General features: G+C 36.4%; 1 protein-coding gene and 1 long non-coding RNA gene across 2 annotated transcripts; one reads left to right on the top strand and one right to left on the bottom strand.

Moving 5' to 3' along the window:
* Positions 1-1,234: 1,234 nt before the first annotated feature.
* On the top strand, positions 1,235-12,970 carry LOC145217738 (uncharacterized). Its single transcript, XR_013857470.1, has 10 exons — positions 1,235-1,968; positions 2,357-2,512; positions 3,168-3,220; positions 4,663-5,196; positions 5,738-7,553; positions 9,477-9,555; positions 10,140-10,683; positions 11,413-11,720; positions 11,823-12,014; positions 12,074-12,970. It is a non-coding gene; the product is annotated as an uncharacterized LOC145217738 (long non-coding RNA).
* A 1,631-nt stretch (positions 12,971-14,601) lies between these two features.
* LOC145228908 (uncharacterized) lies at positions 14,602-15,873 on the bottom strand. The gene is made up of 5 exons (XM_080094162.1): positions 15,810-15,873; positions 15,342-15,610; positions 15,020-15,177; positions 14,789-14,951; positions 14,602-14,622 (listed from the first exon to the last, which is right to left on the bottom strand). The coding sequence occupies exons 1-5, from the start codon at positions 15,871-15,873 to the stop codon at positions 14,602-14,604; spliced, it is 675 nt and encodes a 224-aa protein (XP_079950288.1).
* Between the last annotated feature and the right edge of the window lie 524 nt (positions 15,874-16,397).

The raw sequence follows: 16,397 nt of genomic DNA, 5'->3' as shown, positions 1-16,397 counted from the left end.
TGCCAGTAAAAAAAAGTATGAGTAGCAAACACCCTATAGGCATAGCTACCGCTATAAATGTGTTAGTAGCAGAAACCACTACAGTTGGGTATTATCAGCACTATTGAATAACAGAACTCGACACATGCATGTACAATTTAATCATTTGTATAATGACTTTGAGATTTCTAAAGCACCATCGCGGGATTGTCGACACCTTTGGCATTGAAGGTATTGAAACCGAAAATATTTCGTCTATCTTTAGAATCCCTTCCACCCGCAATGAAGCACCTGGCCACCACGAAAAGCAAAATTACGACCAAGATAACAGCCACTCCTATCAAGATTCCACCCATAACCCAATCTGAAACAAAATAGCATTATTTAAGTAAACCTTTATTGGAACACTACATACGGATCTGTTCATAAGTTTAATGGTGAAAATAACGGCCCAAATAGACGTAAAAAGCGACATGCTTTATTGTTCAAACGTTTCGGCAAATTGGGATTGGCACAATTCAATCTCCAAAATCAAATAATTCCGAAATATCTCGAATGGTTGTGAATCACACCAGCATTTCTTAAAGCTTAGCGGGAAAACTTATCACATAATTCTCGCGACAAGGTGGTGACGATAAAGCCTGCTACCGTAGTTTCTGGTTTACAGAGTCTTAAGCTGTACTTAAAAGGTATCTTATTCTTGTTTAATATGAAATACTGACGTTGTAACCCAGTTCCCTCAAAAGTAAAATTTGTGGTCGTTATCCGGGTAAGTTATAAATATACGTCGTAACCCAGTGGTTCTCAAACTGTGGTACATGTACCGTGGTACGTCAGTGCTTTTCAGATGGTACGCGAGTAGTTTTCTGCTATGCTTAATTCAAGCCACTCCAAGAATTGCTGCTCAACAGACCCAACTGATTAGCCCTGTTTTTCTTGCAGAACTACTTTCACTGTGGCTCATTTCAGTTTAGTTTAGTTTCATTTCACTGCTATTTGGTCTACCATGCATACAGATGTTGCCAAACTAAGGTTACATTGAAAAAGGCCTAAATTGATTATCAGTGTATAGCATGCAAATTCAGGGTGGTAAAAATGTACTTAAAAACGTTTTTTTTTATAATACATACAGTTTTCATTCTCTTTTGAGACATCTGCAGGAATTTCTCTGTAAAATGGTCCTATTGTTTGATAGGCAACATCACTTTCTGTTTGTCTTTTGTTTCTTGTAGAGATCTCTCGGCGAACACGGATTGGAGTTGGACATACCTTTGCAATAATAATTTTATTGTAGTAATGTATTTGTGTAGTGTGTAGGAAAGGAAAGGCAAATAATATGGGAATTTCACATTTACTGCTTGTTTACTAAGGCTTGGCCACACCATGTTAAATTAAAGAGTGCAATTGTATCTTTTATTTTGAAACAGATAAAAAAGTTCATCAATAGATCTTTAGCCAGATATATTTTTAGGGCAAAAAGTAAGGCATTACAAAAATGTAGGTTTAGGGTACCCACCACTGATTCACATGTGTCTGTTTTCTTGCTGCAAACAGAAACCTCACAGTGGAGGTAAATTACATCCCCATCAGTAAATGCAAATATCTGTGCCTCAAATCGTGCTTTATTGGTGTAGTCTTCTGAAAGGATCTGAACTGTGTTGTCTATTGCTTCTGGAACTGGGCAGCTAAAGACACACGCATGCAATGTCTGTTACACATTTAATAACCTCTTAATTTAATTTGCAAGCTTGTCTTTGCATGTTTGGCAAAAAAGACAAATCATGAAACAACCCTGTTTTAATGACCAATGAATTGATTTTTTTGCAATTTTTTGTGGTTATTTCATTAATATGGCTTTATTTGTTTTGAAAGTATTGGCCTGTTTATGTTTAGTTTATCAACATACTCATTTTCAATTATGTTGTATTGAGTTGCATCATTGAGGTCAGCTGAAGGAGTTCCCCAACAACGTTGTAGAACTGGTGTCAGGTAAGGGTCTTCAGTGGCAAGGTCAATTTGCACATACAAGAAATCTGTGGTCTGCAATGCATTTGTAATCACTGTTTGTAGATTATACTATTATAAGGTGTAGATTGTTGTGTTTACCACCAGGCACTTCATTGGTCACAAGACTCACAATTTATGTTTGTTCATTAAGCTTTATGTTTGACCTAAAGAACCAAACTGTTACCTGCTTTATTTGTAAAATGCATGTTTAACTACTGTGCACGTTAATGAGTCGAGTTATATTTGGATGTAAAACGGAATTATATAAATTCAGACAACAATTTTGGTTAAATTTCAACCCATCTTTCCTGTGATGTATTATCAAATAGTTTCAGCCCATCTTTCCTGTCAAATAGAGTTTTTTTTTCAGACACAATTAACTTACTGAAAATGTGCTCTGAGCTTGTGTGTTCTGGAACAAATTATCTGCAAACAGTTGTGATGTAAGTTGGAATGCTCCACTGCCTCCTGCTGATGAAAATATTGTGGTCGGGATCTCGACCTGGCAGTTTAATAATAGTGAAAGGTTAGTTATATGTGTTAACTGACAGATGCAATCCTTGAAAATGCCTGACATTTTTTGTATTTCATTTACGAATAGAAATAGAAAATTTGCTGCTTAAAAAAGATTGTGTAGGGTGTAAATGCAATATCACAAATTCTTTGTATTATATGCTGTAAAACATAGGTTCTTAACCCAAAGTACATTTTTCTTCAAAGATATTTTTAAGATGATTAGATGGTAAATATAGAAGATTTTTTAGATATTAACCACCTAAGGATGTCAAAACTTTTATTGGAAACAAGAATATATGCTTTACCAAAGGTGTTGTGAACCTTTCGTTTAACATTGCTCTGTGGTGACTTTAATTGTATTTAAATTCTTGCACCAACCCACCGTATAGTTGATTGAGATAACACTGCCTGTTGATGAAAAAGCACATTGGAATGGAATGCGAAAAGTAGCTCCTGTGAAGATTGTTTGATTGTGATCGACAGAAGATCTGACCTCATTTTTGTATATGATATGAGTCACATTTGTCTGCACAACAAAAATGTGGTTGATGTGTGATTGGTTATAAAAGAGCAGACTTCATGCAGTGCAAGATTTTGAGAAATGTAGAGTAATACCAAGTCTGTTTTATGTATCCAAGCAAACCTAATATAACTTGTTATTTTAGGTTCAACATAAATGGAAGTATTCATTTTATGGAAGGAACAAATGAATAACCAGGTTAGCATTAACTATTTATAAAATTAGTGCTTAACATGCAAAAAAGTATAATCTATATGGTTCTACCTCCACTTCGGTTCCACACTCCACTGCCGGGTTTCCACTTATTGTGAATACATAGGTATTTTGGTCAGGACTTAATGTTGGAGAACAAGCTGAATTTAAATGCATGGTCTGGAGGTTTGCATGAAAGTGTTCAGCAATGTAAACTGGTAGCATGAGCTTGATTTCGTTAGCAGTGCATTGCAGAAGGACTTGACTTGTGTTTACTGCATAAAAGCATTTTTTACAGGCACAGGATAACTGCTTTATAATGACTATTTCAGCTCTTTACTTTAAATAATATAAGTGGTGGCACAGTAATATTTATTGCTTACTGCTTTTGTACTGATTTACTGAAAAATAAAAGAACTTGAGAATTAACATTCTAAGCAACAAGTTTCGGTGGGCTGTGGTTAGTTTATAGTGATGGGACAAGTACCCGGTACTCGGTATCGATGGTATCGAACGATTTCAGTGGTATCGATACTCATACTCGGTATTGAAATATTTTGCCTCAGTTTTCGATACCAACGTGCGAGTACGAAAGGCCGATTTACGCCATAAGAATACGGGCAACTTTATGCCAATATTTGCTTCGGACAGCACAAAATTGAAAAAAAGTTCCGCCAGTTTACGTATATCTTTTTCGCTATCACATGGAGATTACATTTTTCGGCATGTGTGTGTGCACGCCTGTACCCCGACCATGGCAGATAAATTAGCAAGTGATATACAACTAAGTACAACACTACACCTAAGTACTCGGTAATCCTACTCGGTATCGAAGGTATATACATGTGGTACTCGTACTCAGTATCGGTACTGGCTTCAAAACCTGGTATCGTCCCATCACTATTAGTTTAACAATGATACAAACCACTCATAGCCCATGAAGTGAAAACTTATTAGTTAATATTTAAAGGTTAGCTAGCCTGTGTATATCAAACTATCTTTGTGTGAGTTTTTGTTAATGCAAACTTAGTAGTATATTGTACATTCAACTCCTATTGATGGTCACATTAGTATCTTATTGTTAAAGCAAAAGTATTTGTTGAAACACTCAGTTTAAAAAAAAAGTAAAGTAAACAAATCACTTTAAAATGAAATGATTTGGGAATTAATATACTTATAGAGCTGTGGTAAATAAAGGCTTTCAAAGTTAACAGATCATTAGTTTTTGATGTTTGAACAATTTTATAAATTTTAAGTCTGCTGTTTTTGTATGTTTTTAAAGTCTGTGACCCAAGGAAAATTTGTCTTTTTCATTTTTTAAACATCAACTATGTTTTAATTATATGATATATATATAAGCCACAAGCTACTTAATTTTAGGCATTACTAGAAATATTTATAATTGACATGCAAAGATACTATCATGTTTGTTTTCCAATGCCTTTTAGATATTCTATACATCAAGTTAGAAACACACAGTTTGGTTTTGTACTCACTGTAAGGTATATATATATACTGTTTTAATACTTCTGATACTTTAATGATTTACCTGGGGGACCTTTAATGATTTAACTCCGTTTAACCGCTAACCCATAAAATGGGTGAGTTTATTTTAAAAATGTCAGATTAGAATGAAATTTGGACAGCATGTAAAATTTGTCATTTATATGAGCTATTTGTTGTGTTTAACCCTGTAGCTCCAATATTTACCCCTCAAGCCCCCCAAAGCTGGCTAGTGTGATAAACAATGTCCGAATTGGATGAAATTTGAATACCTTCTAAAATGTGCCATTTGTAGGTTTTGATTGTTGCGTTTTACACTGCAGCCCTACCATTTGCGCCATTAACTCCTAAAAAATTTGTGAACAATGATTAAAAAGTTAAAGATGAAATTTAGACAGTAGATTATGCACTTTTTAGGTGTTGATTGTTAAGGTTCACCCTATTGCTTCAACATTTATCCCACCAGCCCCCTAAAGTGGGTGAGTTTTTGAAACATTGTTGGTATTGAATAAAATTTGGACACCTTGGAGAATATGTCCCAGAGTCCAACCATTTACCCCATTAACCACTAAACTGGGTAAAATTGTAAACAATGTTTAGAAAGTACAGTACTATAATTACTGTAGTACCTGAGAAAAATCATACTTAGTTGGTTGGTACACTGTGAAGTATTTTAATGATTTTGTAAATTTTAGTTAGATTACCCAAAAATATTAATTTTTAAGTTTACCAGTCCTTTGGGTCAGAAACTACCCCTAATGTGTTGAAGTTTTATACAGTTGTTTGTAGGGCATTTCTTGTTTGTTATTTGCGATTTTAGCATCATCGCTTCTGTGGTTACCCTTAAGGCTTTAAAAATCGGTTGTTTTTGATTAGTTGTACCTTTGAAATCAGTTGTTTTTGCAAAGCAATGCTATATGATTTTATGAAGTTAGCATGCACATTTTCAGTTTTAAAAAGGTTTTATAACTCAGCATGATTTAAACTGGTTAAACGGTAGTTTGGTTTGTTATGTTTCAGGCAAAACCTTGTTGGTGAACATAAAGGCGGAAAGATGAAGTAAGCGTCTGGGAAAGCCGCGATAAATAATCATTTTTTAACGGTCAGCTTGGCTGTCATACGACGAGGGCTCACTGAACATCACAAAGCACAGTTAGGGAACGGTTTGTCATAACGTGGCTAGTTTATTTTGAACAAATAGACTCGAGATACAATACTGGGTTATGTATAAATTAGGTGTAACGTTGTTGTTGAAGTTAAATGACTGCGTGCTTTCCACAACCGTGTCAAAAGGTCACTAAAGGTGTGTCGGCCAGCGCACGGGCAGATGATGCAGCAGGTCAACGGTAAACATTTTGCGAAACAAAGTTAAGTTCACAACATACTATTAACGTTAATAATTTGCATATTTATGAGTGTGATGGCCCATTATGTAGGTAAAATGGAAAATATAATAAGTGGGATACAAAAATGGCAATATATGTAAAGGCCATTATTTTTAGCTTGAGTTGAGTTGAGTTTATTTCGCTTGGTGAAAGACAACATAGCGACACAACTGCACTAAAAACAATCACCAAGCCGGAAATAGCTGCGCAACGTTGAAACGTTATGGAGCACATAAAAGTGTCGGGCACAATTGGTGAATAAGAGCCAAACGTCATTTACCGTCATTACAAAGCGTAAATAAAGATTCACGTTTTTGGAGCCTGTGAGTGCACTGGTTTTAAGATTTTTTGGGGAATAACTTTAAATACCTGTTTGTCATGCGAGTAAACTTTACGAACTAATCTTCGAAAAATATTACTAACTTAGATTAAGCCGTTTTGAAGATCACTTTTTAATCGTATGTTTGTGAACGCCATCTAGGTGGGTTTCAAACGAAATATCAATCTTTTAGCTTACCACCCACTGCAGCACACAAGCTGATTCCACACGATACAACCAGAAAGACAACGCTTGATTTCTTTACAGATAAAATTGCCATATTGTTTCCTTACCTGGTGCGTCTAAAAACAAAAAAAATATGCTGGCAAAGATTACACAGCCTGCTATAGTTCCCCGCCTACAAAGTATACGAAACTTGCCCATTAGCAATGCTAAGACGTCTGATTATTAGCAAAGATGTCTTACTACTGGTATGGAGTCGTTTCGTGAACCAAAAATCCAAGCAAGCAAAAAGACTAAACTTACACATTTCGGAAAAGTAATTGCGCTAAGATCCAAAAGCCATCACTGGCGCAAGTAGAATTTTGTCACTGGCGGCCTTTATATGCTATACTGCAGTTTTTTGCAAGCCAAATATTCAAACCTTTTTCCCTACTTGAAGGGCGGTGCCGCCACCAAATCTCTAATTTTCGACACGAGCCTTCTGCTGGATAAACTGCAGAAAAAACGTCATGATACCTTTAATCTAAATCCCAAACAAACATGCTTTAACATCAAATAAAAATAACTCTTTTTCAGACATCACTCTGTTTCGTATTTATAGATACATATATTATAATATTATATATAAGTTATATATAATATAAGTTGTGTTGCATGTACAATTTAGGACTTTGTTTGGTTACTGAATCCCTACTTTTTGCCTCGGTTTATTGCTATTTATCCAACGTCTTTTTGACAATTCTGTTTTAACAAACCGTTTTTTTTTCACTTCACTGGTCCTTGTACGTTACAGGATCCGGTGAGATCTGTTCTGTGGGAGGGACGTTGTTATGCTGTGTAATATTCCCCAACAAAAGTTTTTTGACACAAACAATATTCCAAGAAAGTATTTAAATTAGAAGACCTTTTCATTGAGATTGTTTTGTTGAGAATTTCAGTTTGTTTAATGGTAAGTGTCCTAATATACGCTTATCAATTGTGGCTTGTTATATTGACTACATTGGCAATTCGGCAACACTTCTAACAGTTTCGCCCCGTCTTTAAAGCAATTCTTTCACCATTTTTTTCGCATAAAACTCTTTCAGCATTTTTTTCTCGCACCGAAACACAGCAGCATTTTTAGTAACTTTTGTTACTTCCGCGATTCTATGTAGAACCAATTATGTAATTAAGTTGTAATATTTTTTTTGTCTCTGTTGCATTTAATAACATTTACAAGCTTTTTCTGTATATATATCAATTTTACTTTTCCTACGGTGCAACCTTGCAAAAAATGAAATCCAAATTCGGTATTGCTTTTTGTTTAAAACACGTGGGTGGTCATTTTTTATGGATACGTGCGAGATTTTAAAGAAGGTTCGTCGCCTACACTACGTAATTTGAAACTGTGAGGAATTTGACATCGCGTGCTAGAGTGTTTATAGAAGATAAACTTTGCAGATTTAAGGACAAGCTAGTTGGCCGGAAACACTTTGTCTATGTTTATAACTTTACAGATCACAACCCACATATACTCACTTGCAAATCCTTCTGACATCACAATGAGTTTAGTTAAATTTGTTGCTGTATTAAACAATCTTAACTTGTGCCAGACCAAGCGATGTGACCTAAAATCCGAAACCCGTGGGAGGATTAACCTTGGCGTAAGTTAACCAGATGAGCGACTTTTTCTTCATGGTTGGAAAGTTTCGTGTTGCGTTGTCTTCACACATCTCTGCTACTGCCATAAGCCATTAATGCAACTTTTTTTTAGGTAAAAAAACCCAAACATTTGTGTTGAGCAGGCCCGGGCATTTTACGACCCCCGGACCACATCCGACCGGTTAGCTGTCCCAGTCTAGCCCGCGTGAGGTCAAGTAAATAAAACAAAATCAATAATTAGACCTATTTATGCTGTGCATGAAACACGGCAGTATTGCTTTTTTGGTAAGACTGTCATGTAGTTACGCACATGTGTAGGCGAACAGCAACATGTGATACTGGTCAAAGTATATTAAAACATGTTGTCTAACGCGATAAAACCCATGGAGTGTCCAAAATGATACTGCGGATATTAGGGAAAAACACATAAATGGTTTGATATTTACAAACTGGAGAGCTTAAACGCGAATTTGATTCGCTAAATTGAATAAAAAATTCGGCGTTAACATTTCAGCGTAATATTGGAAGCAACTGGGAAAGTAAACACTGAACAGAATAAAGTTCAAGTTATTGTTGGTTCGACCCTCCAAAAAGTTGCTTCTAAAAATTAATTGCCCACCCCTGTTGTTGGGTAACAACAAGTAATTTAATCGGTTATTTTGTGTTTAAAAGAGTTTGCACAGCTACATTTCCGTTTTCTTTGGTACAAACAGTATAGACTATTAACTTCTGCCTTTGACTCCTTGAGATTGTTCGAATTTGAAACTTTTTCAGACTTTGTTTGGTATGAACAATTTTGCGATTAACGTTGTCTGAAGATGGACTACTTTCTGAACTTGTGTATGAACATGGCGAAACTGCACCACTCCCAAACTTCTTAAAACTTTATTCAGTTCTTTTTGTGCAAGCAAATGCCTAAACAGGACACTGTTTCTTCGTTAGTGCCAAGAGAAGGGGACGTTTGCGCCCTGGGAAATAAAACTATTTGAAACGTTCTCTTAAAAAAATGTATTATTACCTTTTTGTAACAACTGACTTTTATCTTGTTAGTTTCCTCATTCACAATGTCAAACAAGGACCTTTTTTTATGTAGCAGCCCTATACACATAAGCCCCTGTTTTAAACCACAGGAAAAGCAACAAACATTTTCAACACGAGCTTGACAGATCGAGGCATTGGCATCGCTAAATAACATTAAGTGTACAACGTTTTACAAATATCTATCTTTTAGGTACATTTTTTTGAAAGACAACATCAACTTTATGGATTATACGAAAGGTTTGATCAGAAGACTTCTCGAAAACATGGAGGTGAATTTATTAAAAACTGCATGAAACAGATTTAGTACTCGTTCAAGCACAAAGGCTGATTCAATTTGGAGGAGACAACAAATCGTTTGGAGGTTCTTTTGATTTTTTACACTACTAAGCATCAACTATTGACGCGTTCTGTAGTCTGTGGGGTTTTAACTGTCTGTAAAACACCAATCAAAATTCTGCAAGCAAAAGACTTTATTACGTATGCCACAAGAGCAAACTTCGTTATTTGTTACTTACAATCGATATTTCTTTGTCAGTTTACAAAAATCACAAAGATGTTCGACACAATGATACGTATATTATACAGTCAAGTTAGTTCCAGTTTTGGTGGTTTACAACTTTCTGTTTACGCCCCCGAGCATCTCGGTGACTTACAAACCCCTCTATCGATAAAAAAAATCGTTATTGCCAATATTTAATTGGTTAAGGCTGATGGAACATACCATTTTATGTGCATGCCATTTTTTCCTATTTCAAAGAATTTTAGGCCCCTTAAGTCAGCATTACGGCATCGTCGACACCTTTGGCGTTGTCACTAATAGTATTAAACCCGAAAACAGTGCATGTGTTTTTAGAACTTCTGTTTCTTCAACCTGCAATGTAGCACCTGACTGCAACGACAACCGACACTGCATTCAAGATGACAACGACAGCTCCCAAAACTCCACCCACAAGCCAATAAGCTAAACAAAAGTATCGAGATTTTATTACATTTCATTACGTTTCAGTAACTTGTTCTTATTCCTATTTGTCTTTTATAAATTAGCTAGGTAATAAGATGTTTGGGGGATTGTAATGATTCGTTGTAAGTTCCGTAGATTATGGGGGAAAAGTGCATATTTTTCCAAAGGCATATTTTCTGTTTATTAGATAGAAAAAACTATTGAAAGCTTAAACTTTTGTTTGTTTTTTATACGTACAATAGTTAATCGATTCTGTAGAGGTAACGGGAACTTCTCTGTAAAATGGTCCTATTGTTTGAAAGGCGACATCACTTTCTGCTTGTTTTTTGTTTCTTGGAGAGATCTCCCGACGTTTACGTGCTGAACAAGTCTTTGGATAAAATGCAATTTAGAATCCGCAGCAATGAACAAGAGTGACCGACCGGAAACAATTGAGGTGTTAATAATTTATCTTCTTTTTGTATTCATGTTATATTTGTTTTTCGTCTTATCGGGAGGAATAAATAGTTCGAAAATGGGCAAAGGGAGGAATGTATCGAAAAAGGTTGGGAACCACTGGTATAGGGCCTTGTATAGGGTAATTTATTTTTGAATTTGATCTTGTTTAATTTTTTGGTCTTTTCTGCAGTGTTTCATACCGGAACGGAACGAAACCGAATAACGTTATTCGTTCTAACAAATTATTTATTTCGTTCTGGACCGATATTTTCATTTCGTTCCGGTATGACCGAAATAAACTTATTACGGTATTTTTCGGTATTTCGGTCCTAACAAAAGAACATTTCTTTGTGGTCTTTACAACTATTTAAGCGAAAAAAGAAAGAAAATTGCAACACACAAGAATTATTGTCGGTAGTTGTTACGTTGCATAACATTTGTCAATGATGGTGAAACGGATGTAAATTGTAGGAGCCTCAATTTTTATTATAGCTTAACGGGGCGAAATTTTCAACAATTGTTTCATGTCAAATGTGCAGAACGAAATACCGGAATAAAAATAACGGTATTTCGTTCCGTTCCTATATTTTGAATATTTTTTATGTCGGTATTTCGTTTCGGTATTTGAGCCAAAAGTTATTTATTTCGTTCCGGCATAACGTTCTGTTCCGTTCCGGTATGAAACACTGCCTTTCTGTACTCACCGGTACACATATGTCTGTTGCAGAGTTACAAATGGAAACTTCGCAATGAAGGTAAACTATGTCTCCATCTATGAAAGCGAAAACTTGTGCCTCAAACCGTGCTTGACTGCTGTGGCCGTTTGAGAGGATTTGAACTGTGTTGTCAACTGCTTCTGGTACTGGACAACTAAAAATGTATGTGATGTATAGCCTAATGTAGACTTAGTCAGCTATTATGATCATGAATGTGATATATACCACGGACGCACCTGCTTTCAATGATGTCATATTGAATGACATTATTGAGGTCAGCCGATGGAGTTCCCCAACATCTTTGTAGAACTGTTGTCAGGTAAGGGTCTTCAGTGTCAATTCCAATTTGGACATACAAGAAATCTGTGGTCTACAATGCATATGTAGTAATGACGTTCACAGTTTTCACATTTATTCGCAGTTTTTCACCATGTGGAAGTCAATACATATTTGTTAAGGATGTTCCTGGAGCCAATGGTGATGCAATAGTTGCCAAAAAGCTAAAGTGTTTTGGTGAAACAAGGGATCGCATAGTAGTTTTTGTACTTGGAATTGGAATGTGGAATTGAACTAAAACTGCATGCAGTTAGTTAAAAATGATACATTTTGCCATGTATGTAATGAGAATAACAGTAACATGGCATGTTATTAAATACTTTTGATATTTTGCAGGCACATAAACTTACTAAAAATGTGCGCCGTGCTTGTGTGTTCTGGAACGTATCATCTGAAAACAGTTGTGATGTTAGTTGGAATTCACCATCGCCCGCTGATGATAAAAACGTGGCGGTCGGAATTTCAACCTGGTATTCAAATATTGGTGATAGAAAAGTTGTAGGCCTTTATTATTGTGTCAAAATGGAAAAGGTTGAAAAGCTTTGTTTTCTATGACTACTTTCATGTTAAAAATCCTGCAACAACCCACCGTATAGTTGATTGAGATAATGTTGCCCGTTGATGGAAAAGCACATTGGAATGGAATGCGAAAAGTAGCTCCTGTGAAGATAGTTTGATTGCGATCTACTGAAGAGCGGACTTCATTCATGTATATTATATGACTCGTGTTTTTCTGCTCAACAGAAAAAAATGACCTAAAACTAGGCAATACCTAACTAACTTTAGGCCTATGTACTTTATGATTCAGGAAAATCTAAAGTAAACCCTCCGCTATTTTCATACAAGGTCCAATACATGTATTAGTTTCGGTCAATCTGGGAAAAGAGTTACTTTAAAGAAGAGGACACAAAATCGAACATGTTTGGGGTTACCCCTGTAATTGTAGTGCTTATATAGTATGCAAAAAAACCTGTTATGCTGTACCTGCACTTGGGTTCCACACTTTGCAGCCAGGTTTCCAGCTATTGTGAATGTGTAGGAGTTTTTATCTGGATTTAATATTGGAGGACAAGCTGAGTTGTATAAATGCATTGTCCTGTGGTTTGCATGGTAGTGTTCCGCAAAGTAGACTGGTAGGGTGAGCTTGATTTCTTTGACAGTGCATTGCAGAAGGATATCACTTGTGTTAACTACATAAAATATTGCGTTAATATTCGATGATGACCGTTTCAATACTGTGTTTTTCATAATTTGTTTTTGAGTTGAGCTGCTACATCTAATTAGTTCCCTGATGGTGTTTGGTGGTTCATTAACATCCAGAACAAATTATGCCACCGCTCCCTATTGCAGTGCTCTTCAACCGGGTATACTGTATACCCAAGTGTATACCACATTAAAACTAGGGTATACGACTGAAGAAAGGTATACGAAGGGAATACAGCTGAGGTCAGTGTTACTAAAAATCGCTATTTTTATGAAATGCAGGAAGACATAGCATGCTGGTGACCTATGTGAGACTGACCTGCTTGCTGTAAATATTATTGCGTCAGGTTGGGATTGTTGCGTCAATAATGTGAATTATGAAGCAAATAAGCACATCCCTGGAGTCTGTTAAGGTTGAACAATGTACTTTCTGAAATTTTACTTTTAAAGGCCCTGGAGTAAAGGATTGTGAATACAAAAAATTGAGAACAAGTCAACACCACACCACATGTCCACATCGCGGAAAGATTGCAGCAACAAGCCAGCCATTAAATCAACTTCTTAGGTTTACACACTTTTGTATGCCAAATTTCCTGGTCGTAGCACAGGGTGTGCACTACCTTTCCGCTGTGACGGCCGCATCGTAAATCCTTATTAATAGTGCCTGATGGCCAATTTATTTTCTAGCTTGTTACGTAGAACAGTCTAGGGATCAGACTTTACTGTTTATAACGTCACCATCTAAACTGTGACGCTAATGATGCCTGTTTTCGCATTGTTTACCCATAATATGCTTACAAAAAGTCTCAAACATGCGGCTTCTGGGCTTCTGGGCCAAATATTTCAGTTTACATGTTCACGACCACAGGTTGTCTACTACTGGCCTTTTGTATGACAATAATTCACGCGACCAGGCAAGTAGCCTACCTATTGGTAGACTGTTACTTTCTATGCACAATTATAAATTGCTATGTGTACGGTATACAAAGTTGCTTAAAAATTGTAAAAGGTATACAACGGGAAAAAAGGTTGAAGAGCACTGCCCTATTGTGTCTCCTGATCTGGGACAAATTCATTGTGTGCTAATTTGTAGAATATTTGGTTGTTAGTGTTCAGAAACATTTCCTTCAAAGTCATGTGACATGATGCATGCATGTAGGTCTCGAAATGCAACTACAATTTATTGCTTACCATGTGTGGTGTCCGGCAGCAGTGGTGGAGCTGAAAATTTAACAAAAATATGACATTTAGTGACCTGATTATGCTAACATTGAAAGGTTTAATTAGACCTGTTGATATTATCTCACCGTAATTTTTCCACTAATTGTTTTCCGCATTTTAATGCCCATAAAACTCTAAAGCACTGATTCTCGACCTTTCATGTACCGTGGCTCCCTAAAAGTAACTTTTAGGGCTAATGGCCCCCTAAAAAAGTAACCCCGCAAGACCTGTGCCCATACCAAAAATGTATGTAGCAAACTCAACTAAATTGTAAAGTCCAAGATCTATCTGGATATTTTGCTAAAATAAAAATCAATATGGACAAATAGTGTGGGAAATAGTCGATAAAATTATAATCAAATCATTTGCAACACACACATAAGTCTGAGCATTGTAAACGAAAATGGTTTACCGACTTTTGGTGGATGCTTATAGTGAGCTTATGCCCGTGAACTACTGCTCTAAACCGTGAAAAATCATATTTATATTTTAAATAAAATAAAGCTAAAAAAGCAATCGCCGCAGTGGTTTCATGGGATGCATGATGAAACCGTTGTAGGGTAGCCATGCAATTGTTCTTGTATTTATTTTGTTAAATTTGTTTTGGCTAAACTTGCCAGTAAATACATGGCACGTTTCATCGCGAGTGGTGATGTCACCGATGGTTAGAACGTTGTTGCTGCTGAAACTGATCAAATAATCACTCGGGCAGTTGCAATCGCTACTCATCTCCTCAATCTCGGCAGCAGTCAGGACTCGCGACCATAAGTAGAGATTTGATATGGAGCCACTAGAAGGGTCAATATAGAGTCACTACAATAATTTTACGACTTATAATGCAAAATATGTTTTACTTACCTAAATAGTGTGGAGTCGCTAAGCACATTCCGTCCAATAGCTATAAATCCGCCACCGGTCACTGCATCTCCAGAATACGTCTGATTTGACAACATCGCACCATTCACGAACGTCGCCAGTTTATCTTCAAAGGCGGAGAACGTCACACAAAAATGAAACTTTAACAAAACATATCAATTGCTGTGATGCGAATTAATGACTTTTAAAGTTGGCGGGAAGAAATCAGCTGACTTTGACTATGTTTTAGCTTTCGTGTAGAATGCATACATACACGCTCTTTCGCAAGTTTTTTCTCACAAACAACATAATAAATTCCACTTACGGCTCTTCCATCCAAGTCAATGGACAGAATTACATTGTTGACGGTCTCCCCCTTTACTGAAGTTATTAGGGTGTTTTGAGTGAAAGTAATTAGAATCTCGTTGCTTGTTCCACCTCTTACGTAGCTTAGCAAAGCTCTTTCATGCGATGCCCGCGTTGCCGTCACAACCCCGCATATTGTTGCAGATGCGATATCAGGTATGGGACCATCGTTAATGGCGAAATCCGAAGCTTTTGGTGAGGGAAAATCGAAAGCCGTTGAAGCACAATCTATGGCAAATTTAAAATTATTTTCCGTTACTTTTTTTACTCCACTTACAAAATTTGAAAGTGCAGAGAAACGAAAAAAAGCAGTGAAGTGTTTATTAACCAAATCGCTAATCAGCAGTCGTGTTGTCGAAAATGCTTCAATCGAATCTTTACAAGTGCAAATTGTGTATATTTAAACCAAGCCTATTATATAGCTTACTATACGCTGCAGCAAAACTGATGCCAAACGCCATGATCACAAACACGATGATCGATCTCTTCATATTAGCAAATATAACTGTCACTCTGAAATGCGATAATCTGAAAAGCATGAAGCAAAATATCTTGAAATAGTCACCACGCCTTGTAGTGTAGGTACTTGTTGACGAAGTTAGCAACCCTGCCAGATTTTGAGGTTTTGTATAGTTTTCAATTGTTTTAAAATTCGGTTCAAGTAAATCTAATTTGGTCGCCAGAAAAAGTGTAAAACAGGCTTATTATTTGCGCAATCGATCTCAAAGCGTTTTTGCGAATAGAAACTGAAAGCAAGCAAACGATCCTGAAAACTGAATCTTACTGTATGCAAAAGACACAAGTAATACCGACAGTCACAAAGACCGTTTTGTCAATGAAGAATTGCCTTTATATTCTATTTGAACTTCTTCGAGAGTCGAAGCCTTTTTTTCAGCCGCGGTCCCCCATGAAAATCCCAATCTGTTTTGTCGCCAAATCTGTTTTGACGTTTGGTTGGTGGACCTAAACCAGCGGTTCTCAAACTGGAGTCCACGGTCCTTTAGGGGTCCGTGAG

Source organism: Phallusia mammillata, chromosome 1, assembly GCF_965637545.1.
Source record: "Phallusia mammillata chromosome 1, kaPhaMamm4.hap1.1, whole genome shotgun sequence".
In the NCBI taxonomy this organism is placed as follows: Eukaryota; Metazoa; Chordata; class Ascidiacea; order Phlebobranchia; family Ascidiidae; genus Phallusia; species Phallusia mammillata.
The sequence above is the reverse complement of the archived record's forward strand: the minus strand, read 5'-3'. Positions and strand labels throughout refer to the sequence as shown.